This window comes from Hippocampus zosterae, chromosome 1 (assembly GCF_025434085.1).
Source record: "Hippocampus zosterae strain Florida chromosome 1, ASM2543408v3, whole genome shotgun sequence".
Classification (NCBI taxonomy): domain Eukaryota; kingdom Metazoa; phylum Chordata; class Actinopteri; order Syngnathiformes; family Syngnathidae; genus Hippocampus; species Hippocampus zosterae.
Genome location: NC_067451.1, coordinates 1,609,019 through 1,635,020, shown reverse-complemented (window position 1 = coordinate 1,635,020; position 26,002 = coordinate 1,609,019). Strand labels below are relative to the sequence as shown.

General features: G+C 45.6%; 3 protein-coding genes across 5 annotated transcripts; 1 reads left to right on the top strand and 2 right to left on the bottom strand.

Annotated features, from left to right (window-relative positions):
- Positions 1 to 83: 83 nt before the first annotated feature.
- cideb (cell death inducing DFFA like effector b) lies at positions 84 to 2,506 on the top strand. The gene is made up of 5 exons (XM_052066370.1): positions 84 to 343; positions 556 to 670; positions 734 to 883; positions 1,152 to 1,342; positions 1,460 to 2,506. Exons 1-5 carry the CDS (start codon positions 318 to 320, stop codon positions 1,590 to 1,592), a joined length of 615 nt encoding a protein of 204 aa, XP_051922330.1. The 5' UTR covers positions 84 to 317; the 3' UTR covers positions 1,593 to 2,506.
- gmpr2 (guanosine monophosphate reductase 2) lies at positions 1,855 to 7,878 on the bottom strand. Of its 3 annotated transcripts, none has more exons than XM_052066328.1 (10): positions 7,666 to 7,878; positions 6,879 to 6,973; positions 6,668 to 6,787; positions 6,508 to 6,591; positions 6,146 to 6,319; positions 5,943 to 6,024; positions 4,923 to 5,029; positions 3,674 to 3,716; positions 3,433 to 3,592; positions 1,855 to 3,249 (listed from the first exon to the last, which is right to left on the bottom strand). In XM_052066328.1, the coding sequence occupies exons 1-10, from the start codon at positions 7,667 to 7,669 to the stop codon at positions 3,060 to 3,062; spliced, it is 1,059 nt and encodes a 352-aa protein (XP_051922288.1). In that variant the 5' UTR covers positions 7,670 to 7,878; the 3' UTR covers positions 1,855 to 3,059. The 3 variants fall into 3 exon arrangements, with proteins under 3 accessions (XP_051922288.1, XP_051922297.1, XP_051922304.1); XM_052066337.1 differs by lacking the exon at positions 7,666 to 7,878 and adding an exon at positions 7,290 to 7,459; XM_052066344.1 differs by lacking the exon at positions 7,666 to 7,878 and adding an exon at positions 7,290 to 7,434 and having other exon boundaries at positions 6,879 to 7,008.
- Positions 7,879 to 8,396: 518 nt separating this feature from the next.
- Positions 8,397 to 25,232, bottom strand: slc7a8a (solute carrier family 7 member 8a). Its single transcript, XM_052066139.1, has 11 exons — positions 24,709 to 25,232; positions 19,314 to 19,518; positions 16,732 to 16,883; positions 13,069 to 13,194; positions 12,360 to 12,513; positions 12,102 to 12,225; positions 11,237 to 11,340; positions 11,060 to 11,156; positions 10,833 to 10,982; positions 10,589 to 10,766; positions 8,397 to 10,402 (listed from the first exon to the last, which is right to left on the bottom strand). Exons 1-11 carry the CDS (start codon positions 24,839 to 24,841, stop codon positions 10,254 to 10,256), a joined length of 1,572 nt encoding a protein of 523 aa, XP_051922099.1. The 5' UTR covers positions 24,842 to 25,232; the 3' UTR covers positions 8,397 to 10,253.
- Between the last annotated feature and the right edge of the window lie 770 nt (positions 25,233 to 26,002).

Genomic DNA, 26,002 nt, shown 5'->3' with positions numbered 1-26,002 from the left:
AATCTGGGTGGGGAAAAAACACATTTTTACAACTTGGGAGTAAAAAGCTCAATTGTAAATTAGTCCGAAAAATAAATATTCATGTTCCGATATCTGAAACCGTGAAAAAGTATTTACGCTCATGCTGTAAAATAATTACCGTGAGCGTCTGTTGATAGCTTTAAGCTTGAGTACACAATCCTGGACGAACTTTGCCTACATGCTGCGGTATCTGAACGGTCATCACTTGTGGAGCAAAGTCCAGGGTGTTCCTACTGAAAGGAAAGCTGACATTGTTTTTGTTCGTCACACCAGTGAGAACAAGAGAATCTACCAGAATGGACACGACGTCCTCATTGCTTAAGTAAGTAAGAGTTTGTTGAGGTTAGTTTGCAACTTTCAGAGAAATTTCACATTTCCAATTTGGAATGCGGTGTTTCCAAAACTCTCCAGTTTAACTTCCCATGGAAGTAAAAGCATGTACTGGAAACGTCTAAATTTTGTACAAATACTTCCAGCTCTTTGCGGTACATGTGATAGATCTCAATCTTTTTTTTCTTCCCCTGTTGCCTCCAGGTCGGTCACCAAGCGAGTGTGGGCCGCGCCCCAGCGACCATTCAGGGTGCGCAGTCACAACCGGGAGGCCAAGAAGGGCATCACGGCCGGGACTTTGGAGGAACTGAAAGAGAGGGTGATTTCTCCGATGGTTTCCGAGTTTCATTATGGATTCTTGCAATTGTGTGTTTGGTTCCAGGTCTGTCGGGCGTTGTCGCTTGTGTCTCTGGCGTCCCTGGTCTGCGAGGAGGACGGGACGGAGGTGGACTCGGACGACTTCTTGGCAACTCTGCCGGACAACGCCGCCATCGTGGCCTTGGAGCCCGGACAGATATGGCGACCGCCATCGGTACTGGTATTTTGTTAATTCACTCCAATTTCTCTGCTCTTGTTTTGGGTGCACCTTCGACAGTATGAATGAATAAATAAAATAGAAACAAATATGTAAAAATAAAGCAGAGTGAGCGACCAAGATTAATCATCCCCCCAGTCCCCCCTCCCCCCCAAAGTGGGCCCATAGCGATTTGACATTTCCATTGTACGACATTGCGATATGACTCGATGATATGACAACTGTGCGCCTTTTCACCGCTTCTTACTGTTCCCAATCACCCCAGGGTGCGGCTGTCTCCCGAAGTCAAGACAAGCTCAAGTCCAAGACGGGAAAAGACATCGCCAGTGTCACCTTGGACCTTTACAAAATGAGCCCCAAGGATTTGTTTGGCTCTCTGAGCGTGAAGGCCACTTTTCAAGGCTTGTACTCGGTCAGCGCCGACTTCCAGTGTCTGGGGCCCAAGAAAGTCCTCAAGTGAGTAGAAGCCCACGAGCCAAAAGTCCCGAGACCTTTGGCGCACTCTTTTGGCTGTTGTTTTTCCACAAAATGGCTCAATTCAAATCGATTTGATTGATCTCTCTCACAAAATAGAGAAGCCCTGCGCGTGGCCTCGGGCCTCCTCAACGCCGCCGGACACCTGCTCATCACCTGCGCTTCCGTGATCCGCCGCGTCATTGAGGGCGTGGAGCTTTGGCAGCCGCCGCAGACCGCTTATCGGAACTGATCGAACGGGCTCGGTATTGGATGAAAAAAGGACAGCGCTTGGACCTGCCAAGTCAAAGCAAAAGTTTCAAGTTGATTTTGTACATACGGCTGAAGCCAAACTCTTGTTGCGGGTCGGTGGGGGGCTTTTGTGCTTTCTTTTTGTTTTAATATATATATATATATCATCACCAATCATTCATAAATATTCTGGTGCATTTAACGTCGTCTTCAATGAATGTAACACAAGCGTTCAAGAGCTCTCAAGTCAAGACGGGAGCACGTGCAGAGGTGCAAGAGCTTTATTGAATTGTACGCGGATGACAGAGACAGTCGCATGACCTGACTTCAACCCGCAAAAAGGGACACTGAATGTCAAGGCAACAAAATATAATAAACACGAGCTGAAAGTGAACATCACTAAAACATTAAAACTTTGGCATTGGTCACGGTTAAAAACAACAAATAAAATTCATCTCATTCTAAACGTTGCATTGCGGAAGAGAACGGTTAGGGTTGCATATAATGTTAAGCATTTATATAAATGTATTAAATACACTGATTCCCAATCACTTCATTACTCCAAAAACTTCACTTTAACTTACCATAAATAATGTCACTTTCTTCATCTATTTATGACTATGACATCATACCGCAGCGACAGGGAGAACCATTACTATTCTTCCACTAGATGGCAGCAAGTCCACTTCTTGCTTTGTAGTCCCCTTCACGACTCAAGATTTCACATTGAGTAAATAAATTTGTGGAGAAGAAAAAAGGAGGGCGGGGGGGGTCGTCTTTCTTTAGAAAGCGGTGGATAAAAGTAATACTTTGGCGCCAACTTGGAGTCAAAAATGATGTTGAATTGCATTAGTTGGATTCAGATGAAAATAGTGCTTTGCTGTTATCTTCGTGTCAATAAACTATGTTGAAGTGCGCTGCGGACTTTCATTCAGACAAAAATTGTGCTTTGCCGGCATCAATGAACTATGTTCAATTACGCTTTGATATTGCTTTGTTGCCATCTTATGGCGTTTTAATGTCAACGAACGATGTTGATGTGAGTGGAGGAGTTTCATTTAGTCCCAAATAGTTATTTGCTCCCAAATTGTGGCGTAGTGTGTCAATAAACTATTTTCAAGTGAGTTAAGGGGTTTCATGTGTTCATACAAAGTGCTTTGCCACCATCTTGTGGCATTTAGAGGAAATTATAAACCATTTTTGGGGGGGAGTGCCAATCAGGTTCACTCTAGTGACATTTTTTGAGGTATGTTGTGCCAGATTTTTTCCCCCAGTGTATAAAATATGTGAAACTCCATTCTAACAAAAAATATATTAAAACGTTACCTGAAGGTTAAAGGTCGGAACGATAGAAGCGAATGGACCGTTATTGCTTGGCATCGGAGAGTCCAACGGGAATAAATATCGTAGGAACGGCAGTGTAACTGTTTGCGTACATGTAAGCGGCGCTGAAGACTCCCTGGGGCGTTCAGCCGTCGTTGCCGAAAACGGTATTGAGCTGCTGGGTGACCCTGATGAAGGTGGTCCTGCGGCTCAGCTCCTTCAGCTTGGCCGCCCCCACGTAGGTGCACGTGGAGCGCACCCCGCCCAGGATGTCTCGCATCGTTGCCTCCACGGGACCTTTGAACGGCACTTCCACAGTTTTGCCCTCAGATGCTCTGCGGGTGGGGGTTGGGGGGGCAAAGGGGCATTTGTTTTTTAAACATCTTTCACTCTCTTGCCTGCGACCACGTAAATGGCGTATGTGAAACACTCATCAGATATGAGGCCAACACCTTCGACGAGTCGTTAATCTCTTAACAGCGCGCCGCTTTTTAATTGCTTCCTTGATTGGGACTTACCGGTACTCGGCCAGGACGCCGGCGTGCTTTTTCATCGCCACTTCAGAGCTCATGCCGTAGAACAGCTTGTATTTCTTGCCCAGCTTCTCGATGGTTTCGCCGCCGCTCTCGCAGTGGCCCGCCAGCATACCGCCCAGCATCACAAAGTCGGCTCCGGCGCCTGACAGATGTCATGTAGGTGAGAGGAAGGAAAAAAAAAGAAAAAAAGAGCTCTTTGTTGCTTCTCATCCACGGGACTCACCAAAAGCTTTGGAGACATCGCCCGGGCAAGTGCATCCCCCGTCCTGTGGGAGAGACGCCACGGAGGCTATAAAGCAGTGGTTCTCAAATAGGGCTGAATGATTTGGAGAAACAAATATATAGATGGGCGGCCCGGTAGTCCAGTGGTTAGCACGTCGGCTTCACAGTGCAGAGGTACCAGGTTCGATTCCAGCTCCGGCCTCCCTGTGTGGAGTTTGCATGTTCTCCCAGGGCCTGCGTGGGTTTTCTCCGGGTGCTCAGGTTTCCTCCCACATTCCAAAAACATGCGTGGCAGGCTGATTGGACGCTCTAAATTGTCCCCAAGTGTGAGTGTGAGTGCGAATGGTTGTTCGTTTCTGTGTGCCCTGCGATTGGCTGGCAACCGATTCAGGGTGTCCCCCGCCTGCTGCCCGAAGACAGCTGAGATAGGCTCCAGCACCCCCGCGACCCTTGTGAGGATCAAGCGGCTCGGAAGATGAATGAATGAATGAAATATATAGATCATAATCTATTGGTTTTCCACCACTCAATATTGCAATTGTGATGACATGATTATTTTTTTCTTCCCATATCAAATCACAATCGTAATAGTGAAGGAAAAAAAAAACCTATCCCCCCGCCCCCCCCAATCGTTCAACCCTTGGTGCTCATCACTTGTGGTAAAATCTTTGCTGGAAAAATTGGAAAGTTGTTAAGATGCCAACATTGACTTTTGGATAAAACCCTTTTTTTCCCCCAAAGAAAATCAGCATTTCCGGGGGGATTATAACTGTCGTTCCATTTTGATGGAATAATAGGTGTGCCATTACAAGAGCAAAAGTGTACTTTTAAAAATCACGTGTTAAAATGTGAATTCCTTTCCTCAATCATCACTGACTTTAAAATCGTATCGCAATGAGAAATTTGAACAAGAATTCTTGGAAAAATAGATTTGAGGCTGATGATGATTCATCACAACAACTGTCTCTGCTCTGCTAAAGATTACAATTCATTTTTCATCCAAAAAAATAAATAATCGTTTTAGAGCATTCCAATTTTTTTTTCTTCCAAAAACTATGCCTGTTAGCATCACAATCCTTTCCCAAACTCAACACAAGAAAGGTTTTAATTTCTGCAGCCTCTGCGCCAATGCGTGACTGGTGTGAAGCTAACGAAGGGATCGCCGTGGACCCAAAACGTTGGCGTCTCGCCGTGGACCCAAAACGTTGGCGTCTCAACAATCCCAACGTTCCTTCACAATGGAGGCTCACCGAGATGATGTGGCCATTCAGTCCGTGGGCCGCGTCTGCGCACTCGATCACCGCGCTGAGCTGAGGGTACCCCACGCCGGTCTTCTTGCGCGTGGTGCACACGGAGCCTGCGGAAGACGGCAAAAGTTGGGCCGCGCTCCATTTCGCCAACTCTGCAGATACAGTCGACCGTCTCCAATTCCCCCCTGGTGAACTTCACTCAAGCTATTGTTCTGTTTTCCCGCGGAAAGGCTTGACCAAGGTGTCAGTCACTCGGGAGCTGATTTAAAATCTACCCTGACCACAACATACACGTAACCAAAAACAAATCGCACGTTATGCGCACGTTAATTCGGCACTTTAATTTCAAACAATCGCAAAGAAGTTTAGGATATTAATTTAGCAAAGTAGCATTAGCGATAAACCGCAACATTATCGAGTACAAGCGTTGCAAAGGTAACAAAGTCGACAACATCAACCCCATAAAACAAGGAAAATTAGAAAAAGCGCTTTACCTGTAGACTCTACAGCGAGTCTTGATGTTGCGACTTTGTTTCGATGTTACACGACAGTCGGCTTATGATCAATTTCATCGTCAGCTTAAAAGTTTCCCACGTAACTCTTGATGCAAAATGGGCTAACTTAAGGCGCAAGTTGTTTTGGGTGAGCTAACGTCAATTCATTAGCTTCTTGTGGGTATCATCAAATATTAAAAGTAAAAATCGAAAAATAAATCTAAAATGGCTGCCAAAAAAACAACAATGCTGTTCGCTAAGAAGTAGTATACCTTCGTTATATCCGTTAACGACATCTCAGAATTTGTGTGGCCTTTCTCCCGAAGAGTGCGTAGTAATTGGTACCTTTACAAGTTGTAAAATACATTCTTCCTGCTTTCTCGCACTTCTCTGCATTTCTTTTGGGGGTGAGTTTTGTTTAATTCTGTATAGACTAATCGCAGCAAGCCTTGGTTCCTACCCCGGGCACATAGTGGGGGGTTCAGTGTAAAAAGCCGCCTGAGAAGATGACAATTGCTGCTTTCACCTGGTCCGATGCCCACTTTGATGATGTCCGCACCGGCCAGGATCAGCTCTTCCACCATCTCTCCCGTCACCACATTTCCTGCCTGAAAATATGGGGGAATACAGTGACTACATGCGAGGTTAAATTCAGCTTAAAAATCCATGAATTACGTTTGGGAAATGCCGCGGAAACAGAAATTTAAAAAAAAGAACATGCCCACTGACCATTATCGTGTGCGAGGGGAACTTCTGCCGCACATCCTTGACAAAGTGCACAAAATGCTCCGAGTAGCCGTTTGCCACGTCCACGCAGATGTACCGTAGCTGCGGCACGGCGGCCAAGATGGCGGACATCTTCTGGAAGTCGGCCTCGCCGGTGCCCGTGCTGACCGCAACATTCTGGGAAGGCGGAAAAAAAAATTAATTGTATTCTCCAAGTCAGCACTACTTTAGACCATCTGTTGCTAAAATATTTCACACCAGATAAAGTTCTCCTGATGAACAAACTGTTGAAATATGATGGTTTCTAATTGTCTCCTTTTTTTCCCTTTGTGTCGGCTTCTAGAAAAAAAATACGTAACAAGTACCTCGAGGCATTCTGGTTGCTTGGCCGCAAACTCCTGCCAGTCTTCCACGGAGTAATGCTTGTGGACTGCAGTGAAGACGGTGAACTAGCGGAAGAGAACAGATGAACCGATTGCTCGTCATGCAAGGTGCTTCTGGTTCCCATCAGAACACGTTGCCTACGTTGTTTAAAGCCCTCGCCATCTCAAAGGTGCCCACTGTGTCCATGTTTGCCGCAATGATGGGGATTCCCGTGTAGCTGCCCTTGGAGTTCCGGAACGTGAAGCTCCTCAGCAAGTCCACCTAAACAGATACACAATGGGTGACCAATGGTTGTGGTGTAATCGTAATGACCACCATCACGTGGTATGGATAGATATGAAATTGTATCGACCTCACTCCTTGATTTGAGGGTGCTGCGCTTGGGCCGGAGGAGCACATCTTTAAAATCCAGCTTGATGTCATTCTCAATACGAGGCATGATGGAAACTGAAGACACACCGCAATTATGTTAGTATTATTACCTGCACACAATACACATAGATAGATAGATATGTGATGTTAAGACATCCAGATGAATGATTACAGCCTGGCTAGCACGATAATGACACATTTGGAGGACGAAAAAAAACAAAGCAAGTTAGTTCTACTAAACTAGTTGCGACTTCCAACTGGTCCCAGAGTTGCAAAAATGTGCATGCTAGCAGATTGTAACGACACCTGAACCCGGTAATAGACACTTCAATTTTATTTCGGCATGAATCGTAGACACTAGAGAGGTTTACCTGCCTAATTGTTAACTTACCGGTTTTCTGTTTATATTAAAAACGTGAATTCGGTAACCTTCAATGAGTGAGTCGCATTAACTTCCTGTTGCAAAGCGTTTGAGCATATTGAGCGGGAAAGGAGAAAGCCGCCTTGTAGTTTTTTTGTCTTGCACCAAGCGTATGGCTAGTAGGCCATTAGAACTACATAGTTGAAAATTGCTTTACGGCACATAAAAATGAAATGTCGTAAAAACATCCAGAGGAAGAGGAAACGTTTGGAAGATAAAACTTTATTTATAACAACTGCATGGCAATAAACGACTCCGGTCCTGTCGAATTTATAAATAGAAATAAAAATAAAATTAATTTACGGGGAACTTTTTCACAGAACGTTTTCATGCAATCATCACTTACCCATTGTATATCTGCAGTTTTTGTCCTCTACATTTTTTTTCCCGTCCAAATGACATTGGAACACGCTAATGGACGGAGAAACGACAAGTACGTTCTAAATTTAAACTGCGAGTTCATAAACAGGACCTCATCTCTGCAAAAAATATCTGCCTATGAACTCAACTCTTGATATTTAAATGCCACAATATACAATACGGCGACCAGTGGTCGACGGGTAAGCACTTCCTGTGTGGAGTTTGTATGTTCTACCATGCCTGCATGGGTTTTCTCCGGGTACTCCCGTTCCCTCCCACATTCTTAAAAACATGCATGACAGGTTATTGGAACACTCTAAATCACGGACGGGCACTTGCAGTTCTGGAAGGCTGCTATCCTGCTTGTTTTCCATCTCTCCCTGTTACAACACACCTGATTTAAATGATCACATCATTGGCAGGCTCTGCGGAAGCCTGATATAGAAGCTGTTCAATTCAATTATGTATGATGCAACAGAGAGAGATGGGAAACATGCAGGACAGCGGCCCTCCAGGACTGGAATTGCCCACCCCAGGTGTGAGTGTGACCACGGGTGGTTGGCAACCAGTTCAGGGTGTACTTCACCTACTGCCCGAAGACAGCTGGTGCTCCCACCTGAACAAACAAATGGTGAGTGAATGCATTGACCTGTACATGCCCTTTGACTCTGGACATCAACATTCAGGGGGGGGGATAAAAATGGCACAAACACCAAGTACGTCTGTCAGTGTTTTATTTGCTAGGAGACAATCGACCGTGTACACAATATCACTAGGCACATAATCCCAGCATTGTCACTGTAAAGACCCCATTCAAACAAGAGAAACTGACACAAAAATGGCCCGGCCTTGGTTATAATTTCACGTCATCATGTTTTGGGGGGTACGGGCACTCCTGAGACATATACAAATTAAAGTAGCACCTGGTCAGATGGTTAGCGTTTTTGTTTTTGGCAGCGTAGATAAGGAGGCTGGGTTGCCCTGAGAAACCGAGGTGATTATTGCTGATATGAAAACATTGTCGACAGGCGGAGGATGAACATTGTTGGGCATAATGTATTATCAAACACCTGGTTCAATTCAAAAGTGCGTGTTCATTTCAATATATAGAGTATGTCGCGCAGCCTGTTATACGTGTGTGTGTGTGTGTCTGTGTATGGGCGTGCAGAGGTCGTGGGTTTGATTCTGGGCTCGAGCCTTCCTGTGTAGAGTTTGCATGTTCTCCTCCCATGCCTGCGTGGGTTTTCGTCAGGTACTCCGGTTTCCTCCCACACTCCAAAAACACGCACGATAAGTCAATTGATCACTCTAAATTGTCCTCAGGTGTGATTGCAAGCCCAAATGGTTGTTTGTCTATGTGTGTCCCACGATTGGCCGGCAAACAGTTTTGGGTGTAGCCCGCCTGGTGCCCGAAGTCGGCTGGGATAGGGTCCAGCTCGCCCGCCACCCTCGTTAGGATAAGCGGTTCAAATAATGGATGGCTATACATTTATAACTCTTAATTCTATGAATAATTACCTCATAATAATTCTACACTTTAAACAACCAAATCATTGGTTAAAAAAATATTTTTGACCAGACAATCAATGCCTTATCTTCTCCGTTCAATGCTATTCATAGAGCATTCAGGGGTCGGCATTTGGGTTAATTGCATAAACAATTCAAATGTAGTGGTGAAAAATAAACAAACAAAAAAACGTTCCTGGCTATTATCTGCATGGTTTGAATAACAATAAAATCGCCTACGATAGACGAATGAATGTTTCTGTCACATCAGTCGTCGGTAGACTTGAAATGCCACAACATGCCAACGAATTAAGGCATTCACGCATCGTCTGCATGGTATACAGAGAAACACGTTAAAAAAAAAACGTCATTGCCACCCTCCTCAAACGGTTTGGAATAGCCGATAGATGTGACAAGATGGTGGCAAAGGATTACTTTTGTCAACATGAAACCCCTCAACTCACTTCAGGATAGTTCCTTCACACCCAATTGCCACATGATGGCATCCAAGCAATCTGAACAACAATTATGCACTGGAAGCCTCTGGAGGACCAAGTAGTAAAAATAAAATGCAAATGAAAATTAAGCATATCTAAAAAAATCGGTCAAAAAAAAATTCAATCAAAATAAAAACAATCATAAGACAACAAATGCATTCTGGAATTTGCGCTTCACATACTTCACAAGAAAGGTTTAGAGACTCAAATTTGGTGTTTTGAAGATGTGTAAAAAGCAGAAATTTACGAGATTGAAAAGAAAAGTAGAAAAACAATAAGACATCATCACAGTGAAACCATTTAACAAAAATAATAATAATAACCAGACATCCTCAGATGTTTCTCTTACAGGAGTGTGAAGATGATGAGCACGCTTGTCTATTTATTGCACACTTGAAAAAAAAAACCCAGCTGAAGGCTTGCTGGGTTGATATTGCTCTTACAAATATCACAGCATATTAGGCACAGAGATTAAAAAAAAAAAAGATGCATCTAAACATATCCAGTAAGAGAGGGTGTACACGTATTGATCAATAAATCCACATCAAACTGTGGTACAAACTTTGTCGCTTCAGCAGTCCGCCGGTTTTTGGTTTTCGCCGTCCCCTTTGGACAGAGGGGACCTGGCCTCCTTCATTTCCTCACCCTCGTCTCCGTTGTCCGGCGTCTGAGCGGGATAAACCACCACGCAAAACTTCTGACCCAAATATGTCATCTTATCTGAAGGAGGAGACGCACCGCGGCATTAGTTTTGGATTGACCGCTGAGTGAAAGAAATGAACGCCTGAGGACGGAGATCAGGAGGGTTGGCACGGGGGCCATATGGGCGCCTGCCAATCTGCGGGAGCCAGAATTCTGGCCCACTGGTAAGGGATACTTTTTTCCGCCGGCGTCGGACAAACCTACCGACAAATGCGTCGAAGCACTTGGGCTTGTTGTCCCAGTAAACACCCAGGAAATAGACGGGCACGCCGGTGAGCATGATGGCCAGGCCGATGCCGCACACCACAGGTTCCGAGTAAAGCGAGAAGATGAGCAAGAAGGCCCAGAAGACCAGATAAATGACCGGCCATATCAGGTTGATCTGAAAGCAAAAAGAAGAACTTCAGCCCCACTCTCGAAAACCGACCCCCCTAGCTGTCGGACGCACCTTAATGGGCCTGTGCATGTTCGGCTGTTTGATTCGCAGCACAATCTGCCCGGCGACAGTGACGCCGTAAAAGAGGTAGTTGATGAAACCGACGTAGTTGATCAGGGTGTACATGTCGCTGGTGCACAGCATGAGCAAGGTGGACAGGCACTGCGGAACGAGAGGCTCGGAGAATCAAAACTCGCATTGCAACGAGATTTCCTCAAGGGCTGAGCGGAAGAACTCACGGTGAAGAGCAGAGCCGGGATAGGCGTGCAGCGTTTGACATGAATCATGGCCAGAAGACTGGGGAGGTGTCCCTCCCTGGCCCCGGCAAAGAACAACCTGTGTAGGATGACAACATGAATTAAACGTCGCGATCGGGCTCCCCCGCAGGGAAGAATTTGGAAAGAGGACTGACTTGCCTTGACGACGTGAAGAGGGAACCGTTGACTCCCCCGAAGGTAGACAGGGCGACGGAGATGGGCATGATCCACGACATCACACCCAGAAGCTTCTCTCCAAATGTCTTGGGGACGGGAGGCGGGGGAGAGAGAGAATTGTTTAACGGCATTCTGTCGAGTGGACCGTAACCAAATACTTGATCTTGCTTTGTTATTGCTCCCTGGATCGCGTTCCACCACGTCGCTGCCGTCCCCAGTTTTTTGCCGCCTCATCCCCAAGATTTCAGTCAATCAAGATCCTCAACCACGCTTTGACTTGACCTTTCTCCATACACCCGTTTTTCACGTTGGATCGGACTTATGTATGTGATGTAGTGGACCGTGGTGGCGACTGTCCTGAGAGACGCGAATATATGAGGCTTACGAGTGTGCCAAGACTGTGGATAGGGCATCCGGGGGGGAGGGCAAAACTCAAAGGTTCTGTGGCGATTTTTCCAGCGAGAGTGAATGTTGGCATTTACAAGACTAGAGCTACGGGACGGAAGTCATGCGGGTGCATTCTTAGCTAGTTCGGGCTACCGGCAGTAAAGATAGTAACTGGATGTATCACAAGTTCCAATGATAGGACGGTCGGTGGATCGGACTCGGAAAATTGGAGCGCTCGACTGGACGCTGCCCAGTTCAGAGGTGCTGGTTCCCGAACTGGTTTCCTCTCGAGGGATTTTGTTATGGAAAGCTACAGTGCTACAAAGGCTGGCCCCTGGAGGAGGGTCTTACCCAACTGGCCAGTTAATTATGGTAGCCCGGAGTTCAGGACTTGGTTACTAACCCGCCACCGACGGTTACGGAACTGTCACGCGGAAGCCGCTTGTTCGGCGCCACTCACCACAGCCACGGCGTTGGAGGCCAGCAGCTCCTGTGGACTCATGGCCGTGACGTAGGCGATGTTGGCGAAGACGTAGACAAAAGTCACCAGTGGGATGGAGATGAAGATGGCGCGGGGGAGGTTCCTGCGTGGATGTTTTTCGAGGGTTTAAAATCGGACATTTATAGGAAGACTCTCAATAACGCTTCAGAGATCCGATCCTGGGTTCAGGTCTTTCAATGGCCGTTCGCGACCGTGTTAAAGCGATACAAGTCTTACACGTAAGGATCCACCAGCTCCTCTGTGACATAGTTGAGGAAGTTCCATCCCCCGTAGGCGAAGGAGCCTTGGAGGAAGGACAAGGCTATCAATCCCACGTCATAGTCCTGGAAGGGCTCGAAGGCGTTGGCCGGCTCCAACCAGTAGTACTCTCCTACATGTACGAGACGAAGGATTTATACTTCATTTGCCACAGATTAGGTTTCCCAGCCCAATGCATTTTCAAATAAGTTCCCAACCCCCTATCGGCTCATCTGACTTATTTTCCCGTCTCTCAACATTTGGCCTTTTCCCCCTTTCTCAAAAAGCTCTCCAAAGATGTCTTTGCTGATGTCTGCTCTCTTTGCTACCGTTCCCGCGGGAGCGAGACTGGTGGTTTGACGAGTCGGAGGTACAGCCTTTCAGACTCGGACCGTCAAGAAAATATTTTCTGTTCGGTCTCTTGATGTGCCGACCCCCCCGGTACCACACGTGCCACGCTCTGGTGGTTGGGGACCACGGACATAAGCCACCTCATTCTTTGTCTTCAAAAACTCCTGCTTTGTTGTCTCAGCGGCCTCATCTTCCGCGGGCCCCCTGTAATAACTGGCGCTCTGCCGCGGGGGATCGGGGCTACTAAAGCTGCAAATGCGCGCTAATACTAATCCCCGCGCTTGTTGCTGGTGGGAGGGGGGCGGTACGTCCCCGTTGACCCTGAGGAGATACTCACCTTTGCAAATCTGTACGATGCCCATGATGATGATGAGGGCCAAGGCCAGCAGCTTCCCCGCCGTGAAGATGTCCTGCACCCTGGTTGCCCATCGCACGCTGGAGCAGTTCACCCACGTCAACAGCACTGGACACACAAACACAAAAATACATTAGATCGTCCATGTGTGACTTTTAACAGCTGGGAAACCGAGTGGGGTGGGGGTTGGGGGGACTTTGCGTCGTCATGTGACCCCATATGGTAACAGGTCAGAGGATGTACATAGACCTTTGACCTGTGTCATGCGCATTGAACTTCTCCATCAGCTTGCACAATCGAGCCATCTTAACAAAACAGGCCAATAAGTTCAGGCCAATGGGGTGCCATTAAAAATGGCCTCTTTGACACACCATTTGACAGGAGTATGGATTTTGTTTTTCTTTGATTAGAGCTTTCAGCAGTGATAGGAAGTAACGGACTTTGTCACTGTACATAATCACCCAGTCAAGTGAATTCACATTTGTTTTGAAATACATGACACATGTCTCAAGATTAATCGCTGAAAACACGCAAAGGCCGAGAACTTGGCAGTAACGATCGAACCAGGTGACGACGTACCTCGAGGGACAGAGCGAAGCCGTACGTTCTAACGGTAGTTTGTTGTCACCATTTCCAATAAAATGGCCGCCAACATTGACAGTATGAACATTTATAGATTTAAGTTCATGTCAATTACAAATACTGTAATACTGTGTATATGAATGAGGGAAAAAAATGATTATCTCAACTCAACTGTATTTACGGAGCACTTTCAAACAGCCATCGCTGCACACAAATTGCTGGAAGTGGAGCAACTAACATATCTGTAAGTTGAGGGGTTCGTTGATTTCAATGGAAAAATCTTTACGAATGACAAAAGTAGGGATGGAATCCTTTAATGAAGTTTACTAAAAGGAGAAAAAAAACTGTCTGCACCTCCAAACGGATGAACACAACCCCCTTTGAGTCACGAAAACACTTCCTGTTTCTCTTTAGCCAATCAGACGCAAGCAACATAAGAATGTTTCAGAAAGTATTAACCAGAATATAATTTAAGTAACTAACATCAAAGAATATAATGCTTAAATATACAATGATAATAATTCACAATTAAACCAAAGCTTACATATACAACAGTAATGTAACAAAACGGTAGAAAGCACCGAACAGTAAAACCAAGAACAAATCTGAGTCATGCTGAGTCAAATGCCAAAGAATACAGGTGAGTTTTGAGGCGGGTTTTAAAGATGGGCAGCAAGGTTTTATGAGACACTAGCTGGTTCGCCGCCCTCCGGGCGGCTCATCAGCTAGTTCCTGCGTAAGGCTGGTAAGGTGGGCCGTTGGCCCACAAAAGTGTTGTTGCTTGGTTCAACTTTTTGTTCATCTTCATTGCTTATCGCGAAAATAAAGAGATGTTTAGCTCTACTAAATAACTAACAATTTTATTGCAATGCTTATGGGTAGACAACATTTTTTCGCTAAGATGCCCGCGCGATCGTAGTGAGCCACTGCCTGAGCGGCGCAATGGCGGCGCGCAGCGGCGCGGTGAAGTAGGTACGTTTTGAAAAGGGACAGACGGAAGGACAGACCGCGTGCGGGACGACGCGCAATATATATATATATATAGATGAAACAAGTACCTGTAGCACCCCTTTTTCGTCTCTGAAAACATAAAGGCGCCAAATGAAAAGTCCCCCTTCTTTTGAAAAGAACCACTCCAACATTTGTTTTGCTAGCTAGCGATGACTACCCCCCTAAAATGCGTCTTCGCAGGATGCCACAATTTACAGAGCAGCTCGGTGCCTTGGGAGCCCGTTAGCTGGTTAGCTAGCTGGCGGCTGGCACCTCTCCCTTGGGTGACTTTTCATGATTTTGAAGCCTCATTTTTACAAACTTGCTGAATTTTCTTTTTTTTCATCATTCAAATTTAGCATGGTTAACCACACTCGTCTTTGTGGTGTATCATATTCATCGGATATTTATTTTAACTTGACAGGGAGTGCATTTGAGAGTCTCAATACGTCAATCGATACTTCAGGTCAAAACATGCGAGTGCTTTTGCCACCTTGGACTTTCACTGAATTCAGCCTAAACGTCAACAACGGATATCCAACTCCAGCACTCCTTAGCGGGCCGCTCAGCTGTCGGTAAGATGAGTCCACAAAATTAAAGGTTACGCATGTGCAAGTGCAAACACGACTGGGTCGCCGCCTCATAGGGAGGTTCCTCCAACTCTGTTTTTGACCCAGCGTTATTTGGCCGGCAACTCTGGATACTTACCTAAATTTAAGCTAGGCTACATTCATTCAGACTGTCTCGGAGGTAATTTTAGGTGTTCCCACATGAATTTGCTGGAGCGCAACAGCACCCCCTGCTCACCTTTCACCCGCACCACCCCCTCCCGGTGCTACTTTTTTTTTGGGGGGGGGGCACCTCTTTTGAGGAGTAGGACGCCGTTCTCCTTTTAGAGAACCTTCACACAAAACGTACATTTCCCAGTAAGGTTTGCTGAGCCAGCAGCTACAAAGCCAGCAGTCATGCCGCCGCGTCTCAGTGGCTGTCTGACGTATGCGTGCAGTATTTGCCCGGAGCATGTCAGGTTTTGAGAGGGATGCGGATCAACTGTTGTTGTAGGCGTGCAAACACTCGCTATTAGAAAACAAGTAGAGGAGGGGCGGCGTGCACGAGTCCTGCTAGATAAATTTTCACGGCGGTCTAGGAGGGGTTCAAATGTAGAGTAGAAAATGGAAGGATGAAAGGCCCAATTTAAAATTCGTCAACTTTTTGAAATTATTGTCCAGTTCATTTCATCAGCTTTCTCTTGAAGGTGTTAAGGCAAATAGTTGACAATTTCTTTCCAAGTTTTGGGGGAGGACAGCAGCCCTATTTCTCATGTCAAATGTCATTTTTCATCCATCCATTTTCTGAACCGCTTGATCTTCACTAGGGTCGCGGGGGGTGCTGGAGCCTATCTCAGCCGTCTTCGGGCAGTAGGCGGGGGACACCCTGAATCGGTTGCCAGCCAATCGCAGGGCACACAGAAACGAACAACCATTTGCACTCACACTCACACCTAGGGACAATTTAGAGCGTCCAATCAGCCTGCCATGCATGTTTTTGGAATGTGGGAGGAAACCGGAGCACCCGGAGAAAACCCACGCAGGCCCGGGGAGAACATGCAAACTCCACACAGGGAGGCCGGAGCTGGAATCGAACCCGGTACCTCTGCACTGTGGAGCCCACGTGCTAACCACTGGACTAGCGGGCCGCCCCCTCATTTTTCATACGATCTATATTTTTTGGGCCATGTCACGGGCCACTGAAAATTTGATGGTGGGCCGCAAATGGTCCCCGGGCCATAGTTTGGATACCTTGGGCGAATGACCTGTCAGTGAGGTTTTTTTTCTAGTTCAAATGAGTTTCAAGACGTGTGGGAGGGGTTAAACTATACTTTTTTTGTGGTCTCTCTCAGATTTTGCCCTGTGTCGCGGTTGGTTCTGGAACGTATGAACTGGAGAGCACAAACGATGATGCCAACACATTTGAACACAATTGACACTTATTTTGGGGTATTACAGAGGGACCCCCAAAATACGTTAAATGTGTATTGGACATTGCGTTTAGTTTTTTTAGGGGGCAACTTACGGAGGCAAACTGCAGCGAGCAGGCGCAGCCCGTTGTCCGGCGGTAAGCAGGTGGGGAAGAGGGGCTGCAGGACGTAGTTGGAGAAGGTCAGCGCGATCACGGCCTGGTTGGTCGGGTAGATGACCAGCACGGCAATCCACAGACGCAGGAACCTGGACCAAAAGACGAGGAGGTGGCGTTTGGGGATTAGAAACAAAGATGACTTCTTGGAATGTTTTCGCTCGTTCAAAATAACAAGCTTTATTCGGACAAGGGTTTAATGGAGGCTTATGACGGCTCATTCCACAGGAATGTGTGTGGTTGACGTGAAAAAAAAAATGTTGGGGGTGGGCGGGGTGGTGACAGGGTACACTAACTATAGCAACTTGACAAGTACAGCGATGGTGGAACAAGCAACCTTTGGTGTTTTTCTATTGAAGTCGTGTTTAGGCGGACGTTAGGTACAAAAGGAGCGGGGGGGCTGACACAAAACAAACGTGGCATATTTATCCAAGATGGAGGCCAGACGCGTCAACCCAAGCTGAAGTTCTGTCAGGACGTAAAGGTCATTGATGTGTATTGATAGAAACTGGAGTGACAAAAAAACAAACAAACAAATCTCGACTGCTTTGTCTGATTGAATTCCTATCCCAGGATAACATCGTGATTGCGAGTACCCTGGTGACAATTGAAGTGGCTGGGGGCCCTGGGGGGGACCATATAATGCTCTCATCTGTGTTTATTGTCTGGACCAAAGCACAGTGTCTGCCCATTTATAATCCAGGTCCATACGTCAGATCTCCAGGCTCATCATGTCCTAAGTCCAAATGTTATTAATTTTAATATGAACTCTTCATGGTTCGGCCCCCCCCTCGACAGTAAATGTAATCAACCTCAGATGTTGAACAGAGAACACTGGACTTTGCTCCATTCAACTTAAGAGCTCCCCGAAGCAGGAGCGTCCAACGTTTTCCCTTTGAAACCCTGAACAGAAAAAACAAGGGCTGCAAGAGGCTCCTCGAAATTCTTTCCCTTCGATTGCGCTGAGCACCAGCAGACTGGCATCTCAAAACGAGAACGATCTGTACTCAGCTGAACTTAACACGCAGCAGAACGTGGAGCAAAGAATAATGCACTACTGCAACGCAATTACCTTTTTGCTCACCAAAAGATGAGAAATCCAATTTGGGAATAGTTTGGGGGGTTTTTTTGGGCATTTTTGCCAAAGGCGACGTTTCCCTCACTTGCGGACACACGAGCCCTGCCCGGGTTTCGAAACGCCCACAGGTACCGCAAGTGAAGATATTCATTCATTTTCACCAAATTTTAGGGATTTGTTTCGTTTTCAAGATGAAAAGACAAAATTAAGAGTGAAAAACACTACTTTTGTTCAAGTAAAGCCCCTCCGCTCACTTCAACATAGTTCTTTGGTACAAGATGCCAGACGTTGGTGGCAAAGCGCTTCTTTGTCAGGTAGAAGTTCCTCAGCTCACTTCAACATCGATTATTGGCACCAAGGTGATGATGACAAAGCACTACTTTTGTCTAAATGAAACTCTTCAACCTACTTCAATAAAATTCCTCGACATGATGGCAAAAGTTGGCAGCAAATCGCTACCTTTGTCAAAACAAGGCTCTCAACTCACTTTGACATCAGTCTTTGGACCCAAGATGCCACAAGATGGTGGCAAAGTACTATTTTGGCCAAATGAAACATTTCGTTTCACTACAACAAAGCCCCTTGGTGCCAAGATGCCACAAGAAGATTGCATAGCACTTTTTCACTCAATGAAACTCCTCAACCTCTAGCAACAAAGTTCTTCCACTCCAAGATGCTCCAAGAAGTCGGAAGCAAGGCTCTGTTTTTGTCTGACTGAAGCTTCTGAACTAACTTTCACATCGTTTCTTGGTACCAAGATGCCACCGATTGGGGGAACCCTTGCGGGAGTAGCAACGGGAGGGATTGCCTCTTCCGATCGCCGAGCCCGGGGGAATTCCCTGAAAAGCTTTCGCTGGATTCCTCCCCGAGAAAGGCATGGAGGGAGAGCCAACGACTGTTAGCAATCACGAGGCGACGGGGTCGAGGGCACACCACGCCGGAGCGATCGAAGTGTGTCTCAGATCCCGTTTTAGCTTCACGAGCTGACCGCTACGTTTGCCGCGGCTGCGGCGGCGGCGGTTGGTTTAGGACCGAGACGCTGTTAGGGAGGTAACAAGCATTGCGAAAAGTAAAAAAAAAAACGAAATGGCAGGAGCGTCGCCGAACACAATGGCGCACAAGCGGCCATCTTGGGCTTTTCTAAGTGAAGCTCCTCAACTCAGTTCAACATGGAGTCTTGGCACCAAGATGATGGCACATCATTCCTATTGCCGGAATGAAGCTCCACAATTGACCTTCACATAGTTCCTCTGTACCAAGGTTCCACAGAATGGCGCCAAAGTAAGACTTTATTGCTTTGGCCTGAGCATAATAAACAGGGAAATTTTCAGCAAATAACTGAGTAGAGGTAATTTTTTTTTTTAATTTGCAAATTTGTGAAAAAAATTAATCTTAGTATCATGAGTAGTATTCAGCGCCACTTGAGCCTCGAGGGTTCGCTCACCCAGCCAATCCTCCGAAAATGTCCTTCACATAGGAGTAGTCGCCCCCCGACTTGGGGATAGTGACGCCGAGCTCGGCGTAGCACAGTGCCCCGATGGCCGTGATGATGCCCGTGATGATCCACACGACGAGGGCTACGCCCACAGAGCTGGCGTTCTCCATCACGCCCTTCGGACTGACAAAAATTCCAGATCCAATAATGTTACCTAAAAGGAGAAGAAAAACGTGGATTAGGCAGAGTTTTTCGAAATGTCTCATGTGAACATTTCAACACAGACATCAGTTACACATGTATCGCCAGTCCGAAAGCATCGCGATACACTGGTCTCGAGGAACTATGTTGAAGTGATTATTATACTCACTAGGAGAAACGTGTTGGAGGAAATTGGGCAGGAGCCAAATTTAGCCTGGGTTTTTCGGCAGGATGTAACGATATCCAAACGTCACGACATGATATTATCACGATATATAAACCTCGCGATACGATAACTATCACGATATTGTGCGAAGGGTGGCGATATAAAAATAGTGGAGGAACTCAAATGTCATTTAGTGATTAGCGTGGGCCTTGAACGTCAGTGGCCAAAAAGTGCTTGATTCAAATTAAACCGCACTAAATACACTAACCGCTGGAAGCACTCAAATGGAAAATAACTTGGCTTGTTTCACGGAGGTGCCGCTTTTAATCTCGTGTCGAGGCAACTTTCGTATCGTGATATCACAATATTGCCGTTGTCGTTACATCCCGAGTTGTTCGTGGAAATTCCGGAGAGTCTTCAGCACATGTTTTTTTTAACTGAAATAGGCAACGTTTAGAATTTGTTTTGATGTGTGTGATGTTTTTACAAGTATGTTAAAGGTAGATAATAAGGTATATAATTACAGCACCCTTTACGCTAATTTCTGTTAGCCACTCTCCAGTCATTATATGTTAGCATCAAGCTAGCAGACTTTTGCTAATATATGGTTTGTTTGAACATTCTGGGGTGTAAATATACAATTCCGGCTATTTTTTTGTTTGTTTTTTTGTGTCACACAGTTTGCAGAATGGGAGTTACCAGGATGTTGATATTAATCCTGAGGAATAATTTAAAACTGGTGTTGTAAGATGAGAAATGGTATAAGAGTGGTAAAATGATTTCAAATTGTTTGGATGTCTTGCTATACTGAGATTTTTCGATTGCAGGTGGATTGCAGATGTATTTTGTGATAAAACGGGATTTTCCCAATGTAAAATAAGAGCCATGGCGTGATAAAGATAGCGACAAACACTTAGTTCATAGATCAATGATCACGAATTGGGGAGGGGGGAGGCGTGCCATGCCAGCAAGTGGAACTGCTAACCTGACCTGTTTCAGTAGCTTCTCGACATGTGATGCTACTTCATTTCAAGATGAGATCACTTTTTTTTCTCTCTTTTTTGTCATGTGGCTTTGCGGGCAAACAGCGCAGGAAAAATAACACGCTGGCACAAAAATGCGAGCGACAGATGTGCACGAGGTGTGGGGGAGGGTTGGTTGCTGTCACTGCGATACGGCGGCCCAGTCATCAGGCCAAATGGGAAGTGGTAATCTGCTGATGTAGCAAGATGTATAAGGAGCGGGCGGCCGGCTTCAGGATACCGGAGTAGAGGTGGGCCCACACGAGGGTAGACGGCTCATAAAAGGGCGGTGATTTCAAAGGGCGCCTTGAAACATTACAGCCCCCCATGCATGATAGTCCGTACACTAAAGTCCAAGTCCAAAAGTCCAAGGTAGTCACAATCGCTCGACACAATGAACAATGATCCAGATTTTATAGCCGGTGCGTTTTGCGTTTGTGACACGCTGTCAAATGCGGAAAGGTGGAATCGCTGCGATGACGACTCGAGCCGGGTCGCCGTTTCATAAAGGAAGAAGAGCTTTGCTGTCAGACATGCTGAACGTGCAGGTTTCTGTTCCTGTTCTTTGTACAGAAACCCAAACTCCACTTCAATTCCTTACACAAATGAAGCAAAGAAAATGTTAAGGAGCCACAACATTAGTGGAATCCACTGTAGACTTAAAAAGTAAAGATTGCGCGATCGTAAAATTTCAGTCGTCGCTAAGTAAAAACTCACTTTTCTACAAAGGAGTGATAGAGTTGAAACATAACCAATGAAAACAAGAAGAGTTAAAAAGCATCTCAATTTTTATGAATTGAGGAAAATGATTTCTGGTTCCACAGTAACGCTCGTAATTTCTGTTTCTGGTACGCTAATGTAAATGAAGCAAAATAAGAGGATAATTTGGTCAAATTCAAACTTCACATGCAATCGATCAATCGACAACTAATCGATTAAGACAATTCAACAACTTTTTTTGTTTTGTTACAGCTTTTAAAAAAAAAAATCTGAAATGTAAGCAGAATTCCAAAATCTAAAAATTCTCTCAAAGATGTTTTTTTCTGATTCCGAATTTGCCCTCGTCTGTTTCTCTAGCACATCAGGTGTGTATAATAATAATAATAATAATAATGATATAATCAATTTATGTTTTTGCATTTTCTTCATTAATAGAGCAGCGTCAAGAGAGTTCAACGTTAACAAGTCAATGTTATAACTCGCTGTTGGTGAAGTGAACTGTGTCGCTGCTTTCTTAAGTTTTACTGACATCTGATCGTTCCGTTGGTGTTTCCTTCAGTGTAGCTCCATCTATTGGATGCATTGTGGATTGCGTCTTATAATGCATCCAATGTTTGAAAAAAAATTACAAAGTAGGCCATTCATTGAAGGTGCGCCTGATAATCTAGTGTGCTTTTTAGTGTGGAAAAATAGTCGCCTCGCGCACGCACACACAGAATCCTATCATTTTCATTTTCTGTGATTGGCTAGTTAGGCCAAAACTACTCAGCTAGCATAACAGGTTTGTCACAGAAGTTGCACATGAGTACATTTAAAACTCAGTCAGTCATGTATTTTATTTCTGGAATGTCAGTGAGGGGGGAAAAAAAATCCACTAAATAAAGCGTGCTTTGCCAGCTCAAGTGGTTTAGCCGAGCATGCTAATGCAACTGAGTTATCAGGGTGGGGACCTTGTTGCAAGTGGCCAAGGGTTGATTTGTAATCCTTCTTACAAATTGTTGTGTCTGTGCATGTGTGCGTGCGCGTGTGTGTGTGTGTGTGAGACTGTTTGATGTCCTTGGAAACAAGGATCGCTCGCGGCTGAGACGAATCACGCCGGACCCACGTGACGTGAAAGTCCAGACTCTGGAAGGGCCGTAAAACCCACTGACCGCACTCAAACAATTCAAAAGGGACAGGATGCAATATATGCATAAATAAATGTAATCATTTTGATATCAGTGAAATCTGAGGTTGCACACAATGCACACCCCCGCTTAACACCGGAGATGCGACCTTTAGCCGCGTGTAAAGTTCAGATGTTCTAGTCGGCTTTTCCTGACATTTTCCTTGCCACGCCCGACAGCACAAGCCCTGGGCTGCGAAAGCTGCCACCGCATTCGCGGTATCTCTTTGTTCAAAGATGTGTGTCAGGTGAACGGTACAAAAGAATTTTCCGGAATCAAATATCCAATGGGACAGCGCAAAGATGGTCATCCCATCCCCTAGTGGGGAATATATTTGCCCCGCAGTCACATGAAGAGTTCCAAACAGCTGCTAGGCCTCTCTGCTCGCAAGCAAAAACACTTATGTAACCAAATTTGGTCATTTGTTGATTTTGGGTTTGTTTTCTTGGAGGTGTGCAGGTCACATTAAAGCTTGAAAATGATTTTTGTCTCTTTTTTGATATCACAAAAACCTGGTCCTTTGAACAGGGTGTGTAGACTTTTTATATCCACTGCCGATGCAGTGTGACACGGAGAAGCGTGTGATATTTCTGCTTTTCTTTTGTCGTATGTGGCGCTGCTTCGTATGTTAAGGAAGTCATTGTTGGAAGGTTTCAAATAACTGTGCCAAGTTGTGCAATGCTAATTTCCATTAGCCCGTTTATGGCTTTTGGCATTATATGTTAGCATTAAGCTAGGGCAGTTTTGCTAATACATGTTCCAATGCAACATTTTGGTGTTTAATTATAGACTTTTTTTCCACATATGTTTAGAATGTGAAAAAAAATGTTGTTTTAAGAAGTTTCAATGTGTTTAAAATCCAAAAGGGGGAGAAAAAAATCAGATAGTTTCTACATTGCAGATTTGAGACTTGCGTCTTATCTAATGTTTTTCCGTCTGTTCTCCCTCCACTCTCGGGACTCGTGTGCACTCTCACTCATCTTTTCTCTGGTTACCGTGGAAACACATGGCTGGATGAGTCAGCCCTCCCTCCCTTCCCTCGCCCCCCCCCCCCCCTTCCACCTGTCAAGGTCAATGGAAGGACCGCACATTTACAAGCGGGCTGCGAGCAAAAAGTGACCCAATGGGTTAAACCATGTTTCAAGATGGGGGGGAATTGTCGTCATCAACTCCACCCTCCCGATAGTTTGACTTGATTAAGGACAAGCGCGATAGGCAATGAACGGATGGCCTAAATAATCGTGCCCCGTGGGATGACCCATGTATCAAAAGCGGAAGAAGAGTTTGTTGTTCAACACTCAAGAGGACAAGTTTCTAGAACATGGATGACAGATGGAATGTTGAGCCACGGGCGAAACCGTGTGTCAAGAGGGCCGAATAGTCGGGCTTCTTTTTCAACACCGGTGGTGGAAATTTACCCTCATGCGGTCGAGTGGGATAAAAGATGGTTCGGTGAATGGTTGAAAGAAAAGTGACACCTGCGGGTTAGACGAGGGGTCAAGATAGTGGAACAAAGGAGTTTTAGTGGTTAGCACGTCGGCTTCACAGTGCAGAGGTACCAGGTTCGATTCCAGTTTGGGCCTCCCTGTGTGGAGTTTGCATGTTCTCCCCGGGCCTGCGTGGGTTTTCTCCGGGTGCTCCGGTTTCCTCCCACATTCCAAAAACATCCCTGGCAGGGCTGATTGAACACACTAAAATTGTCCCTAGGTGTGAGTGTGAGTGCGAATGGTTGTTCGTCTCTGTGTGCCCTGCGATTGGCTGGCAACCGATTCAGGGTGTCTCCCGCCTACTGCCGAGGACAGCTGGGATAGGCTCCAGCACCCCCCGCAACCCTAGTGAGGATCAAGCGGCTCGGAAGATGAATGAATGAATGAATATAGACGTCAGACCTGTTTATCATTTGAGGTGGAAATGGGCGCTGTATGAAAAATTGACATTGACAGATGGCTGAAACCATGTGTCGTGAGGGGGGGGGGTGTTTTTCCACCACTGCTTTGCAGGTGGTTGTTTGCCATTTGTGGTGGAAATTTAACAATCGAGGCATGGGACCGCAAACAGCGGTTGTTTCAGTACAAGCGTGCTTATCATTTGAGGTGGAACTCTGACGCCAAGTTGTGACGACAACTCACCAACTATGATACCGCAGGCGCTGACAAGGCCGATTTCTTTCTTGAGTGCGACTCCTCCTCCTCCTCCGTCGCCGGACTCCTCACCGGCAGCATCCTTGGAAGAAGCGCCCCGCTGTCTGGGACCGTCCGACATGTCGGCAGAGATTGCGCGTCTTCCCACTTGGGCTCCCTCCGGGGCTTCCCACGTTTGCCCCGAGCAGGTCTTCCGCCAAATAAGCAACGCGAGTCGACGCGCTTTTTGGGCGCTGTCGACAACCTGTAAGGCGCGCAGACGCACACGCGGAAGGACGGACAGGAAAAGCCTCCACCCTCCCGCGCCACAAATAATTAAAAAAAAAGAAAATAAAATCCGTCAAATGCGCCTGTCGTGCCGAACGCGCATATTCTATTCCAAATGGCAAAAAGTCTCCGTCGCCGAGGAGCAAACTGAGCGTTTGTCCCCGCGGGGGCTCTGGAGCACGTTGAGTCAGCCGCGCGTCGTAAACATCCGCGGTGGCTTATGTAGTGCAAGGCTGAAATATGCACGCGCGTTAGCCCCGCCCGCCTAAGACGGCTTTACTTTGCCTCCTTTTGGGACACTCTTCGTTTCGGTCGCCCCCCCCCCCCCCCCCCCCCCGGGGCGGCCGGCCGGCCCGTGTGATTTCCAATATCTTGTCATATTTATTGTACGAAGAAGAATCGCCCCAATCCCGTGACCCGAACCGCTTCATTCAAACGGAAATAGTTTCATGTCATTTGTCTCATCAAGATTTTTGATGCCTGTCGTGTATTGTCCATCATAACAAAAAAAAGATTGCAAAAGCACTTAACACTTCAAAGTTTAAATTCGATCATAGGTTCCATTGTTATCCAATTATTCCCAAATGACAAAAGAATCAAAAGAAATTATTTTTTAAATTTATTTAGCTCATGAAATCATGAGTGAATTGATTTAATGAATCATTACGCATTTCGTATCATCAAATTTACCAACATTATGAACATTTCAACTGCTTTTTTTTAATGAATTGGGGAGCTAGAATATATTTTTTGCATTTCAAAAAAAATGATTGTGACACGACTTTAGCTTGTTTTTGTAATTTAAACATAATTAAATTATTATTTAATTATGTTTAATTTAAACATAATTAAATTATTATTTAATTATGTTTAAATTAATTCATTAATTATGTTTAATTTGAACATAATTAAATTATTATTTAATTATGTTTAAATTAAACATAATTAATTAAATAATATGCTGATTCTCAGAATGAGAAAAATTTTAATACAAAAAAAAAATTGTTCAGCACTT

Coding starts and splice junctions, on each gene's coding strand:
- cideb (XM_052066370.1), top strand. CDS start 318: ATGGACACGACGTCCTCATTGCTTAA. Junction 671..733: donor TGGAGGAACTGAAAGAGAGG/GTGATTTCTCCG, acceptor GTTTGGTTCCAG/GTCTGTCGGGCGTTGTCGCT. Junction 884..1,151: donor AGATATGGCGACCGCCATCG/GTACTGGTATTT, acceptor CAATCACCCCAG/GGTGCGGCTGTCTCCCGAAG.
- gmpr2 (XM_052066328.1), bottom strand. Junction 5,030..5,942: donor CAAAGTGGGCATCGGACCAG/GTGAAAGCAGCA, acceptor CGTCTTCCGCAG/GCTCCGTGTGCACCACGCGC. Junction 3,250..3,432: donor GGCGTCCTGGCCGAGTACCG/GTAAGTCCCAAT, acceptor CCCCACCCGCAG/AGCATCTGAGGGCAAAACTG.
- slc7a8a (XM_052066139.1), bottom strand. CDS start 24,841: ATGTCGGACGGTCCCAGACAGCGGGGCGCTTCTTCCAAGGATGCTGCC. Junction 10,983..11,059: donor TCCCGGCTCTGCTCTTCACC/GTGAGTTCTTCC, acceptor CTCGTTCCGCAG/TGCCTGTCCACCTTGCTCAT. Junction 10,767..10,832: donor ACATGCACAGGCCCATTAAG/GTGCGTCCGACA, acceptor TTTTGCTTTCAG/ATCAACCTGATATGGCCGGT.